Here is a 14,205-nt window from a genome sequence, read left to right as displayed (position 1 = left end):
GGGAATCCAATGTGGTATTCCATCCCAGGATTCTGGGATCACGATCTTAACCAAAGGCAGATGCTCAACCACTGAGCCCCACCCAGGTGCCCCTGTATTGTAATTTTTTTTTAAGATTTTTTATTTACTTATTAGAGACAGAGAGAGAGAGAAACAGGCAGAGGGAGGAGCAGGCTCCAGGCAGGAAGCCCGACGCGGGTCTCGATCCCCAGTCTCCAGGATCACGCCCTGGGTGGAAGGCGGCGCTAAACCACTAAGCTACCAGGGCTGCCCTGTAATTTTTTTAAAAAGGTTTTTCTTGGGCAGCCCTGGTGGCTCAGCGGTTTAGCGCGCCTTCAGCCTAGGTCGTGATCCTGGAGACCTGGGATCAAGTCCCATGTCGAAATCCTTGCGTGGAGCTTGCTTCTCCCTCTGCCTCTTTCTCTGTCTCTCATGAATAAATAAAATTAAGAAAAAAAAAGAAAGAAAAAACATTTTTCTTTATTTGAGAGAGAAGGGCAGGGGGAAGGACAGGGGGGTAAGGCAGAGGGAGAGGGAGAAGGACAAGCAGACTTTGCATGGAGCACAGAGGCCCCACAAAGGTCCTCAATTTCAGGACCCTGAGATCACGAGCTGAGCCAAAATCAAGAGTCAGACACTCAACCAACTGAGCCACCCAAGCACCTCAAAAATGTATGTATTTTAAAAGAGAATTTACTAAATATATGACTACCCAAAAGCAATTAAGTCACTGACAGGCAAAGTAATAAACTGTAAAAGTCGGGATCCCTGGGTGGCGCAGCGGTTTGGCGCCTGCCTTTGGCCCAGGGCGCGATCCTGGAGACCCGGGATCGAATCCCATATCACGCTCCCGGTGCATGGAGCCTGCTTCTCCCTCCGCCTGTGTCTCTGCCTCTCTCTCTCTCTCTGACTATCATAAAAAAAATAAATAAATAAAAATAAATAAATAAATAAATAAACTGTAAAAGTCAGAGTTAAAGCAGTAAAACAGCCCAGGTGGCTCAGCAGTTTAGTGCCGCCTTCAGCCCAAGGTGTGATCCTGGAGACCCAGGATTGAGTCCCGTGTCGGGCTCCCTGCATGGAGCCTGCTTCTTCCTCTGCCTGTGTCTCTGCTTCTCTCTCTCTCTGTCTCTCATGAATAGATAAATAAAATCTTCATAAATAAATAAAAATAAATAAATAAATAAATAAATAAATAAAGCATTAATATCAGTTTAAAGCCAGTTACTTCATGCATGGTCCAAGGACCACCAGTAACCCCCACCACCTCTGAAAAGCTGGTTAGAAATGCAAAATCTTGGGCCCTACCGTAGACCTACTAAATCTGATTCTGTTTTTGAACAAGATCTCCAGGTGACTCATAAGCACATAAAGTTTGAGAAGTACTGATTTAAAGGACTGAGAAAATATTAACCAGTTACTCCCAATATATAAAACTGAAATCTCATGGTGTTAAGTAATGTAGTTACCTGGTAATTCCACACTTCATTTCAAGATAAACGTTAGGGCTTCTAAATTTCTCCTTCCCTTGAATTGTACAAATGCTATAATTGTACAGAGTCATACATATATGTCATTCATAGCCAGTTCTTTTAAGACCCAAGCAAACCCTTAAAAACACACCGACACATCTTACCAAAGGGAGTCAGCTGACAAGACTGAAAACGGACTTACTAGCTGCTGTTGCAACTGGCTGAGCAATATTAGCTGGTGGCTTCAGTTTCATGAGTTCATTCAGACTATTATTTTTTAGTAGGTCCTTCAGCTGAACCTGGTCTTTTGAGGGTGCAGAGGTCATGGCATTTCGTACTGCTGGTGCTGAGACTGAAGGGCGTGTGTTTGCAGTAGTCTGGATAAACTTTGTTAAAGTGATGGTCTGCCGATTTGTTGTTACAGGCGGTGTTTTAGTCATTACAATTGTAGATCCCAAGGTCGGAAGCTGATTTATTTGATTCAGCACAAATGTTGTAGTAGATGGAGGCTGCTGCTATAAAAGAAAACATAACATATCAGACCACTGAGAAGTACTGGATTCTCTAATGTGGCCTAGATCTACAAATAAAGGAGGCCATTTAAACCTCAAAAATGGACTTTAATTCTTACCTAAACATTAGCACTGTATTTTTAATTAAATATGCCTAAATTACTAAGTTAAAACTACCACTTTGACAGGAAAAAAAAGGTATAGTAGTAGTGTGACATTTTCTATAACTGCTGGGGTTGCAAGCATAAAATGGGACTATCCTAAGCAAGCGGTGATGTGTAGTAATGTGTATTAACATAAGGACTAGAAACAGAAAGAATTTCTAATCCCAGCACTGCCCCAACTAGGTTAAAAACCTTAGGCAAATCACTTCACCCCCAGAGGCCCAGGCTCTCTGAGGTCCATTTTCCATTGCTAGCATTTTATGATTCTTGTCCAATGTTTTGTTTGCTACCATACCAACTATACCAATGTTTAGAACTTAAAATATAAAACCACTAGAGTTTTAAATACCTATGTTGCATGAATGATCCAGCCAATCCACCAATGTCACATACTGCTGATAATACAGGTACTACCTTTAAGCCTAAGACAAAGCTACATAGCATTTTCTTTTTAATAGCTTGGGCCAGGGGCGGCATTAGGAGTCGGACAAAAATGCAGGGAAAAGGGGTCAAAGATTAGGAGGATGACAATGTGGTCTGTGACTATAATGGACTGAAGTACAATCAAGGTATTTTTAAATTTTAGTCTATGTCTATGTCTACTTCCTTTCCTCCTCAAAGTATTTTTTCCGTGACTCATGTAACAAAAATTTATGGATTACCACTTATCACTTTATTTTTTAAAGCAGGCAGCTTTGGGGTACCTGACTGGCTCAATCTTATTTTTATTTTTTTTAAGATTTTATTTATTTATTCATGAGACACACACAGAGAGAGGCCGAGACATAGGCAGAGAGAAGCAGGCTCCATGGAGGGAGCCTGATGCGGGACTCGGTCCCGGGCCCTGGGCTGAAGGCAGACACTAAACCACTGAGCCACCCAGGCGTCCCTGGCTCAATCTTAGAGCATGCAACTCCTAATTTAGGATTGTGAGTTCAAGCCCCATGTTGAGTATGGAGTCTACTTTAATATAAAAGCCTTTTTTTTTTTAAAGAAAAGAAAGATTTATTTATTTATTTATTTATTTATTTATTTATTTATTTATTTAAATAATCTCAACACTCAATGTAGGGCTCGAACTCAAAACCCTGAAATCAGGAGTCACACGTTCCACCAACTGAGCCCAGCCAGGTACCACTTACAACTTTTAAATAAAACTCACAATGATTTATCATATGTTAGAAAATTTTTAACTAGGTTGTCCAATAATTTTATATCACTAGGCTTAAGTTAATAATTGCTATATTAAAAGCAAAACCAGAGGAATTCTGTATTTAAAGCATAAAAATCACATCTACCAATGGACAAAAGCTGAAATCAACAAGGAAAAATGAAATGTGTAGTGGGGTAACATGTAGCTCATCTTTACTTCATAAATTTTCTATCATTTACAATAAGTAAATTTTTAAAAAGTTTTATCCTAACTACCTTTTGATCAACGTAACTATGAGATGAATGAAAGAAGTGTTTTTATAAAGTAGGAGGCGAGAGTAGCATATTGGAAAGAAATAGTAAAAACAGGATTGGTTTAATAACTTTATATTACAGGTTATTTTCTTACAATTCAAAACCATTTTAGTAATCATGCCAAATGTAAATCATTCTTACTCTAACATTTAGTAGTGCTGGAGTAGGTACTGTCTCTGGTTCTGGCTTAACAGGAACTGTTGCTTCAGTCTCCAAACCTAGTTCTAATGCACTAAGTGGCACAGACTAGAGAGAAAACAACAGAGAAAGAAATAAAAAATGACAGCAGTAAATTCTGTTTCAAGAACAAAAGATGTATTTATTTTATTAAAACAAAAAATGTTAAGTTTTACACTAAGAATGTAGAATCTCTGATACCAGGTATGAAATAATAATCTTTACAAGTACATCTTCACAAAACGATACTAATACCAGAATCTTTTTACTTTCGGAGAATCTGTATAGTGAAACCTCAAAAGAGGATCCTCATAAAGTACAAAGACAACTAGTAAGGAGATAACAAACCTCCCACAAGAGCTCTAAACAAATCATCTTTTACATACGTACATACATACACACACACACATATATATATATATATCAAAGCAGAAAATGTCTTGATTTTCACTGCAAATATTTTCTATCTCATGAAGACTAATAATATAAAAATAACATACACATGCTTATTTAAAATTATGTCTTAATAATGCCTGTCTCTAAAAGTAGAAATTAAAATTAAACAATCCACTTTTTACAGAGGCTTTGGAAAACTCTTACCTGCTGAACTGGAGGAGTAGCTGTTGGAGTTGCAAGCCCTGCATCTCCCCCATCAATATCAAAGAGGTCATTCGGACTAATTCCACTCTCACTCAAAGCAGCAAGCAGTAAATCTTGCCCTGGCTCCACCATCTTTAGAACAAAATATTTAATATTAACATAAAAAACTTAAAATGCCAATTAACTCTCTTCTAAATACAAACCAACATCTTCTGCCAGATCCATCTATTTGGTATTTATGAAGAATCTGCTACATATCAGGCAAGAAGGATAAAAGAGAAAGCCTCTGATTCCAAAAATTTCACAATAAGATGAAAAGGACAGAGAAATATGTAAATCACAGCAAGAGTGTATGTATACAAAATGCTGTGGGAACAGAGAAGGAATGCTGCTGAACTTTGCCTGGAAAAAGGTTACAAAGATGACCGTGGAACTGAGTCTCAAGGAAGAAATCACCAGGTGGATGAGAATATTCTGGACAGTGCACTCAAACTTATGGAGATATCAAAAACATTGGTGCTCTTTAAGAACTATGGTTAGAGTAATTCATCACTGGTATGGAAGTTCAGAATAGAAAGCCTCAGGCAGGTGATGACAAGAGAGGAGGAAGTTATCATCCACAAACTTTTATACCATGCTAGAGAGTTCACTTAATCCCATGGGTAGTAAGGGTCACGAAAGAGTTTTCAGATAGAGGACTGCAGGACATAGATTTGTGACTTAGAAAGGTTACTTCGTAAAAGTATGGAAGCAAACTGAAAATGGGTAGAGTAAGACTAGAAGCAGGGATACATTTGAGGAAACTGCCACAGCAGACCAAAGAGATTATATGCTATAATACAGCAGGGCGTGAAAGAAAGAGGGGGATAGATTCCAAGATATTTACGAAGCACAATCCATAAGACTAAGTTTATAAAAAGCTCAAAAATGAAAGAGAATATGAAATACACAAAAAGCATGAGTTGATGGATGATTAGAGTTAAGCCAAGACACTGAAAAAACACTGAGTCCAGAAGACCCCAAAATGAATTATACAGAGTTTAGTGGGGGGAAATACGTATTTAGGAGCAAGCAAATACATTTAATTAAATATTTTATTTCTTAGATGGGGGAGGGCAGAAGGGGAGGCAAAAGGAGAGAATCTCAAGCAGACTCTTTGCTGAGTGTGGAGCCAGAAGCAGGGCTCGATCCCACAACCCCAAGATCATAACCTGAGCTTAAACCAAAAGTCGGACGATCAACTGACTGAGCCACCTCGGTGCCCTACAAATACATTTTAGATTTAGGTTTTCCAAATGTACTCTTAATACAATATATCAAAGTACGTCACCACCAAAATGAATTTTTATCCATTTTGTAAGGGGAAAAAAATCTTAACTTTTTCAATTTTTAACATGTCATTAATTTATCTGAAATAACCAATTTATATACATAAACCTGAAAAGAGACTGTAGTTGTTTTTCCCAAAAATCTAATTTCATGTTACATAAATAATACACTAATCTTTAGCTAGTTCGTTTGTTCTCAGGCCGCGCCAAAGAATTAAATGTCAATATTTTCATTATGTCCTACAAAAAAGAAATGCGTTAGCCACTGTGACCATGACTTCCAACATATAAGAACTACTGTTTCAAATAAAAGTACTTCACAGAGAAGTCCTCTACTACGTAGGTCTATGCCACATGAGCCTATATATATCATTTAGAAAAAAGTTCTAACAGAAACATGAATGAGTTTAGGGTCCACAGATATCCAGAAATGAAACTCAAGACATAACCACTGTTTAAAGGGAGTCTAGAACAGCCCCAAGGAAGAAGAAATAGCCCAAAGGAGATTTTTCAGAGAAAGGAAAAGTCTGTGGAAGAATACATTTTGGGGCCTTGGGTGGCTCAATGGGTTAAGCATCTGCCTGCAGCTCAGGTCATGATCTCAGGGTCCTGGGATTGAGCCCCATGTTGGGCTCCCTGCTTAGTTTGAAGTCTGCTTCTCCCTCTTCCTCCCGCCCCCCTGCTCATACTCTCTCTCAATCTCTCAAATAAAATCTTAAAGATAAAAATATACGTATAAATAAAAATTTTTTTAAAAATTATTTATTCATAAGACACAGGAACACACGCAGAGGGAGAAGCTGGTTCCCCGCGGGGAGCCCGATGCGGGACTTGATCCCAGGATCCTGGGATCACGAACTGAGCCAAAAGCAGACACTCAACCATTGAGCTACCCAGCCCAGGCGTCCCTAAATAAAATCATAGGAAAAAAAAGAAAAATGCATTTTGAGCAGAAGGAGAAAGGTAAGGGAATTGACAGTGACTAAGTATCTTTTACAAGTCTAACAAAGTGTTAGGCTCTTCATACACTATGAGCCCACAACAACCCTGAAAAAGACAGGTATTTTTAAAAGTTGAAACCGAGGCTCAGAAAGCTCAAATTACCTACAGTTACCCATATCTAGATTATTCAAAATCCCAAAGCCCATGCATTCTCTTTCTAATAAATAGATAAGTCGATGTTGCTAACCTAAATTTTGATACTTTGGAATAAATGCCAGTCTGAGATTAAAACCGGTAGGGAGAGAGATCACTGGATAGCAAGATGGAAACAGTACAAAGGGACTGAACAGGGGAGACAAATATGAAAAATGTCCCAACATGGATTTAAAATAAAGTTAATCGGGCAGCCCTGGTGGTGCAGTGGTTTGGCGCTGCCTGTGGCCTGGGGTGTGATCCTGGGGACCCGGGATGGAGTCCCATATCCGGCTCCCTGCATGGAGCCTGCTTCTCCCTCTGCCTGTGTCTCTGCCTCTAAGAATAAATAAATAAAATATTTTAAAAAATAAAATAAAGTTAATCATTTTTCTAATCTAGACACAGCTGACCATGCTTTACAAATTACCTTAATAGAGTACAAACATGTACCAAGATAGCTAAACCAAGGCTTTATTTTTTTTTAAGATTTTATTTATTCATGAGAGAACAGAGGGAGAGGCAGAGTGAGAAGGAAGCTCCCTTCAGGTAGCCTGATGTGGGACTTGATCCCAGAACCCCAGGATCACGCCCTAAACTGAATGTAGACGCTCAACCACTGCGCCACCGAGGAATCCCTAAACCAATCAATGCTTTAAAAACATTTCAACTGTGGCACCTGGGTGGCTCAGTAGACCATCAGACTCTTGATTTTTGCTTAGGTCATGATCTCAAGGTCATGAGATCAAAGCCCCTGTCAAGCTCCATTCTCAGTAGGGAGTCTGCTAGAGATTCCCTCTCTGTCACTCTGCCCCTTCCCACTAACATGCATGTGCCTTCTCACACCCTCCCTAAAATATACATATATAAATCTTAAAAAAACAAAACAAAACAAAAAACCATATCAACTAACCAAATACTTAAGACCACTGACCTGTGGGAATAGGAGTGGTCTTGGCCTGCTTGCTATGGGTAATCCTGACCTAGATTAATAGAACTCCAGAGACTATCAAAATGTCATCTTTTTTTAGTAAATACTCAAAATTATGATTCATTTACATTTCAAACCAAAACACATTGTTTTAAACCAATGACTCCTTTTTTTAAAAAAAAGATTTTATTTATTTATTCATGAGAGAGACGGGGGGGGGGGGTGCAGAGACATAGGCAGGGGGAGAAGCAGGCTCCATGCAGGGAGCCCAATGTGGGACTCGATCCCAGGACTCCAGGATCACGCCCTGGGCCGAAAGCAGGCACTAAACCGCTGAACCACCCAGGCGCCCCTAAACCAATGACTCCTAAACTACAGACCAAAGAATGCTTGGAAGCCAAAGGATCCATTAATCCATTAAATGCACACCAAGCCTTTTCTAATTCTACTAAAAAGTACAGAAACATCATTAATGAAAGCAAACAAAAATCACTGAAAAGCATTAATACATGAGAGTTCTTTGAAATATATTTTCTAAACAATGAGCATTGCAAGTATAAAAATATCATGGAAGGGAAGAATTTGGAGGGAATCTTGGTATTTTTACAAGAAATAACAGCACAGTTATAAATAATACTATCACTAACCCTCTGAAAATTCATTCACAGGAATCACAATTTGAGACCTCTGATCTACATAGTGACTTAGTAATAACATGTCTTTTGCAAGCTATTAATGAAAAAGATTTTAGGTTTATACACATAATATACAAAAACAAAAATCTAGGGATCCTTTCTTAGCCAAATGGAAACAAATTCTCTACTTGAACTTTTCTGCAGTGAGAAAGGGGGCAAGGGATACAGAGGAACATCTCTGCCTTTCTCTAGTTCCATTAGGCAAACCCCTTAATATTTAATCATTTTCCTATTCTGAAACTATTACAGACTCACAATTTCAGTGTTCAAGCTAACAGAGCCCTTAAAAGGTTATATTAATCAGTCTTCTTCTCACCTTACAAGTAAGATTTATTCTTGAGAAAACATTTTTGCTTTGAACCCACTAAATACAATATGAATGCAAATACTGTTAAAGTGTAAGAGAACTGTGTTACAGTGTGTCTACAAAGGATTTCATAGACCTTAAGAAACATTTAACATGTAGCAATCCAACAAACCCCAAAGTAACCAATCCCAGAATGATTCTATCTCAAACAAAGGACAACAAAAAGGTTCCATTTGTATTATAAATACACTGGAAAATATCACCTATTTCAAAATAGTACACCGATGAAAGTTTCTATGATAAATAAGCAAGGACACAGTAGTAGAGAGAAACTAAGAGCCATCTTTGGCAGGAAGAGAATCCTGAGAAACAATAGCCAATCAGAAGAATGAAAGGATACAGTTCCCACTGAGAATACCAACACTGAAACCTATCAACCAGGACAAGGTTCCTCTTGTTGAGACCTAAAGCACATCTTTATAGCTCAGGGCTACAAGATACAAGGGATCTATCTGCAGCAGTGACAGCACACCACAGAGGCTGAGTAGACTATGGAGTCAGAGTATCTGGGTTCAAATACTGGCTACATCATGCACATGTAGTATAATATAGTCAAGGAATAACTTGTGTGACTCAGTTTCCTCATCTTCTTATAGGAATAAAAATAGAACCTATCTTATAGGACTGCTGGTTGAATAAACACTATGCTACTAGCTACTACACATTGATATTAGTATCACGTCAAAAAATAGGTTTTCTCTCACATCACTAATACAATTTCCCAGAACACAAGTTTTATTTATTGGCAATCCACTCAATAACTTCCAAATTAGTTCTATAAAATATTAGTTCCTTTTTACATATAAGTGTCACATATTCATTTTATCCAGGTAATTAGCTAGTATGTCTAGAGGAAACTGGTAGTCCTCTTTATATGTGCAAACATATCATTTATCAAGTATCATGCTAAGATACTTAGCACTTTTCTTTAACAGCACTAAGTATGTCCTTTAACTCTGATTCAACTTTGCTTTAATGCAGCCCAAAGGTGATAACTGACATTTAGTTTAGTAAGTTGAAGGATAATGATCCTCTCAGAACTTAGCTAATATAGTTCATTAACAAGGTGTTTATTTAGTGTCTACTGAGCACTGGTTCCTTGAGAACATCAGGTAGTATAAAAAAGTTCACTAACAAGGATTTTCATTACCTAGAAGGGTATAATCTAATTTTTAACAGCTATTTTTCAAAGGAGCAATTGCTCAGTAAAACATGCCTCCCTCCATTCTCACTGCAAAACTTGTAAGAATGGATTCCCAAAAGAAGGTGCAGATGACAGAGTTTCAAACATGCTTTGCAAAAAAAGTACATGAAAGAAGGGGGGAGTGTTGTTAAACAACTTTCTTGGTTACCACCACCAAATTCAGATCACTAGTCATCTTGAGATTTACTATAGGTTTGGATTTTTTTTCTCTTTTAACCCTCAAGATAACTTCCAAGTAAATACTACATGTTATTCCTTTGTCCCAGATGAAAAACTGAGGCTTAGAGAGATGAATTGTAACAAGGTAACAACAAAGCAATTGTGGAACAGAATCAGAAACTCAGGAGCTCTGACTGCCACATCCCAAAATTCTGTATTCTTAACCCTATACCATATTTTTTAAACTGGTGGTCACACTACAGTGAGCTGTCAAGTCAATTCAGTGTATCATAACCAGAATTCTTAAATATTTCAGTACAGAAGAGAAAACTAGCAAAGAGCATGTGGAGATGATCGTTATTTCATGATGAGTTTTTCAGTTCTATGTGTGGATATGTAGGTCACAATGTAAAACATGTCTTACCAAGGGATACAATAAACAGGTTTTAAAAATTTTTTAAAGATTAATTTATTTATTCATGAGAGACACACAGAAAGAGAGGCAGAGACACAGGCAGAGGGAGAAGTAGGCTCCTCGCAGGGAGCCTGAGTGGGACTCCATCCCGAGACTCCAGGATCATGCCCTGAGCTGAAGGCAGACGCTCTGACCACTGGGCCACCCAGGCATCCCATAAAAAGGTTTTAAAATCATTGCTCTGTGCCTATACCACCTCCCAAGATTTAATAAGCAAGTTAATTTGATGGGTTTTGTACTGTACTTTATTTATAAAATTAAAGTCCCTGCTCTTCAAGAGCCTATCCTTTTCATCTACAGTAAATTTCAGTGGTATCCCAATTGTCCTTAATATTTAAGTTCAACCACACTGAAGTGGAACTGTCAGCATTTAAAAAAAAAAAAAAGACAATTGTAAAATCTTTAGAATTACACATCATTTTACTAATTAGCTATATAATGTGAAAGTAAATACTCTCACAAAGTATCTTTACATCAACTTCAGGCAGGCAAAGCATGGGAACCAAGAGACTCATGAATTCAGGTTACTTGATAAGACCAGACCTCAGATCTGACTGTTTACGACCTTCACCAGAGGCATGTCTCAAATCAAAGCTCAATTTAGAAACTAAGAAACATCAAAATATATCAGTAGCTATAGTCTTTGAAATGAATCATTTTTTAAAAGCATGTAAAGAATCTTTATACTGCCCATTTTTAAGCACTATGTAAATTTCAGCAAAACCTTTAAATAAAACTGCCTAAGTTAAAAGCATTTAATGAATGAATGGACTGTAAGCCAGCAAGTAAGCCTTCCTTTTTGATACTTACCCAGCAGCTGAAGTAAAATTTACTTAAAATCCTATAGACAATTATATGGAATTAAATTAGATTGGGAGATAAAAATGTAGAAGCTGAAGGGAAAAAAATAAAAAAAAAATTTTCTGGGAAGGTAAATTTTGGATACAACTTTTTTAAACATGAAAATTTCTCTTGCAAAATTACTGTCCCACGCAAGGCAACAATAGCAAATTCTGCATTTTATCCTAGAAATTCTATACAAATTATCTTTTGGCCAATGATAACGGCTTTCCCAACAGCTAAGGAAAAAAATCACTTCTTGACTGAAGTAAATAACCCGGGGAAAAAATGGATTCCTTTCACACTGCTGACTGGTTTGTATCTCAGTCAGGTGTTAATAAGTCTATTTCCTCTAGAGCAACTCCGGGTTTGACAGCTTTCTGGACCCTCCTGCCCGACTCTGTAGAAGCCCCATTCTATCTCTAACCGTGGTTGTCTGCATTAAATAAAACATTTAACTCAACATAAACCGCTAATAATCAACTTTCAAAGGTCAAAGGTGACCCAGTTTTTAACCTTCCCTCAGCAACACGTGTTTAGTACAAACTTCCGGGTGCGGTTACAATTGGGTGCGCAATTCAATGGATAAAAACGTTGCTTTATTTGACTCAATTTTCTTGCCCGTTCTTACCCTACGTTTCTCAACCAGCAACTCCCCGAAACAAAAGCTTCCTACAGTAAACGAAGCCCGCACATAAAAAGGGCTTCTCTGTGCGAGGATCAAGTTAGTGGTCCGCAAACATTAACCAAACAGCAGCACAAAGCCGGGGTGGAAAGGGGAGGAGCTGGATGCCAGGGTCAGGAAAGAAACAATCACAAGGGTTCAGGAACATCCAAATCTCCTCAGCGGTTAAACCGATCCCAAACCACTTCTGGGAAACCACCAGCATACACTGGTTTGGGGAACTTTAGATGCTCGTTACGCTAAACACTCTTAAAGTAACCAAATCCCCCATCGCCTTTCTCCACATAGATGCTTAGGGTCCGGGAGGAGAGGGAGCTTGAGGCGAAATGAACCTTATCACCCGGTGAGGCTTGAAGGTGGCCCCCACGTGTCCCACGTACCGCCTCGACGCCCTGTGGGCGAGGTAACCAGAAAACTGCAGGTGTGGGGTCCAGATTTAGGGCGCCCCTATCTCCCCCCGCCCTCGCCCCAAACCGGGAGCAACCTCGAGCAGGAAGACTTCTGAAGGATTGCGGAGCTCACTTTCCTGCGGGTCCGGGACGTCGCCATCCCCGAGCGGAGCAGGGAAGGCAAGGGGGGGCGACCCGAGTGGAGCCGGAGCCGGCGTCCGCAGACCCTGCCTCCCCGTCCACACTGAGCGCCTCCGGCCCGGGACACCGGGGGCCCCCAGGGTCCCAGAGCCCCCACGCGCAGCGACCTCAGGGCCCGGCGCTGACGGGCGGAGGAAGCGAGCGCGGCGGGGCCGCCGCCGGGACCTTGCCCCCGAGAGCCCTGGGGCGCGCAGCTGAGGGGGCGGCGAGGGGCGAGGGAGGCCCCGAGCCGGGGTGAGGTGGCTGCGCCCCCCCCAACCCGGCCCCATACGGCCCCCTGAGGAGGGTGGGAGTGGGAGGCTGGCTGTCCGGGAGGAGGAGTGTGGAAGCAGAACAGGGCTGAGGGAAGGACTTACTTTCCCTGCGGGATCCGACGCCGAAACAGCTCCTCCCGGGTGGCGAGAGCTTGAAGAACTAGAGGCGACTGGAGCGGAGGCGGCGGTGGCGGCGGCAGCAGCGGCGTCCGGCTCTGCCTACCTCCCCGCCGCCATCTTGACGCCCCTCCCCCCAGCCCCCCCGCCCCGCCGGAGGGGAGGGGGTGGGGCGACGGCTGAAGCGCCGCGCGCACGCAGCGCGCGCCGCGCGCCCCACGTGACTTCCTCCCCCCTCCCTCCGCTCCCCAGCGCCCCCCTCCGCCCCGCCTCCCACCTAGGTGAAGGAAGATGATTTCCCCCCCCCATCTTGACCGCCCCCTGCCTTCGCTGCCAAGCACGGACTCCGCCGGCTCCAGCCGACCCGGTACCAGTGGTTGGATCCAAGAGAATTCCGGAACCCAAACGGTCCATTACCGCGGCTCCGGGGTGGGCGAGGGGTGAGGGGGCCGGGTTTCCGAGAAGGGGGAGGGGGGAAGGCGAAGGCCGCCTAGAAGAATCACGTGTCTACTGCTTCCGCCGGCGCTCGAAAGACCTCGCGAGAATTCCGTTCCGCCTCCCTTTCTGCCCCGCGGGCTGTCGGGAGGAAGGTCTGTGCTCTGCCTTGCCACGAGGAGGTCAGCCGGTGGCCCGGACGCATGCGTCCCACACCTGCTTTCAAAGTCGGGCTAGGAGGGGCCCGGAGCTATTTTCAAAACGTTTTTGGTGTGTGTGGCTTCGGTCCAGGAAGTTACCTAGTGGCGTCTCTTGTCACTTTGGAAAGCTCTTCATTACCCAGTCAGCCGTAGAAAGAAAAATATTCGCGGATTCACTGCTTGTTAGTCTCGCTCAAAGCACTTTAATCAGCATGAAACCGCAGTATAGGGCAGCCCGGGTGGCTCAGCGGTTTAGCGCCGCCTTCGGCCCCGGGCCTGATCCTGGAAACCCGGGATAGAGTCCCACGGCGGGTTCCCTGCATGGAGCCTGCTTCTCCCTCTGCCTCTCTCTCTCCTCTCTGTGTTTCTCACGAATAAATAAATAAAATCTTAAAAGAA

At 41.6% G+C, this 14,205-nt stretch overlaps 1 protein-coding gene across 4 annotated transcripts in view; it reads right to left on the bottom strand.

The window, feature by feature from the left end:
- SBNO1 (strawberry notch homolog 1) overlaps positions 1-13,473 on the bottom strand; it is a 62,510-nt gene extending 49,037 nt beyond the window's left edge. For 2 of the 4 annotated variants that reach the window (XM_026017191.2, XM_072725037.1), the window contains exons 1-4: positions 13,157-13,473; positions 4,393-4,524; positions 3,757-3,861; positions 1,675-1,987 (exon numbers count right to left, since the gene is read on the bottom strand). In XM_026017191.2, the coding sequence (XP_025872976.1) occupies positions 1,675-1,987; positions 3,757-3,861; positions 4,393-4,524 (550 nt within the window). In that variant the 5' untranslated portion in view covers positions 13,157-13,473. The remainder of the gene's footprint in view (positions 1-1,674; positions 1,988-3,756; positions 3,862-4,392; positions 4,525-13,156) is intronic. The other 2 variants (XM_026017192.2, XM_072725038.1) reach the window with 1 other exon arrangement.
- Between the last annotated feature and the right edge of the window lie 732 nt (positions 13,474-14,205).

The sequence above is a fragment of the Vulpes vulpes genome, chromosome 10 (assembly GCF_048418805.1).
Source record: "Vulpes vulpes isolate BD-2025 chromosome 10, VulVul3, whole genome shotgun sequence".
NCBI classification, from domain to species: domain Eukaryota; kingdom Metazoa; phylum Chordata; class Mammalia; order Carnivora; family Canidae; genus Vulpes; species Vulpes vulpes.
The sequence above is the reverse complement of the archived record's forward strand: the minus strand, read 5'-3'. Positions and strand labels throughout refer to the sequence as shown.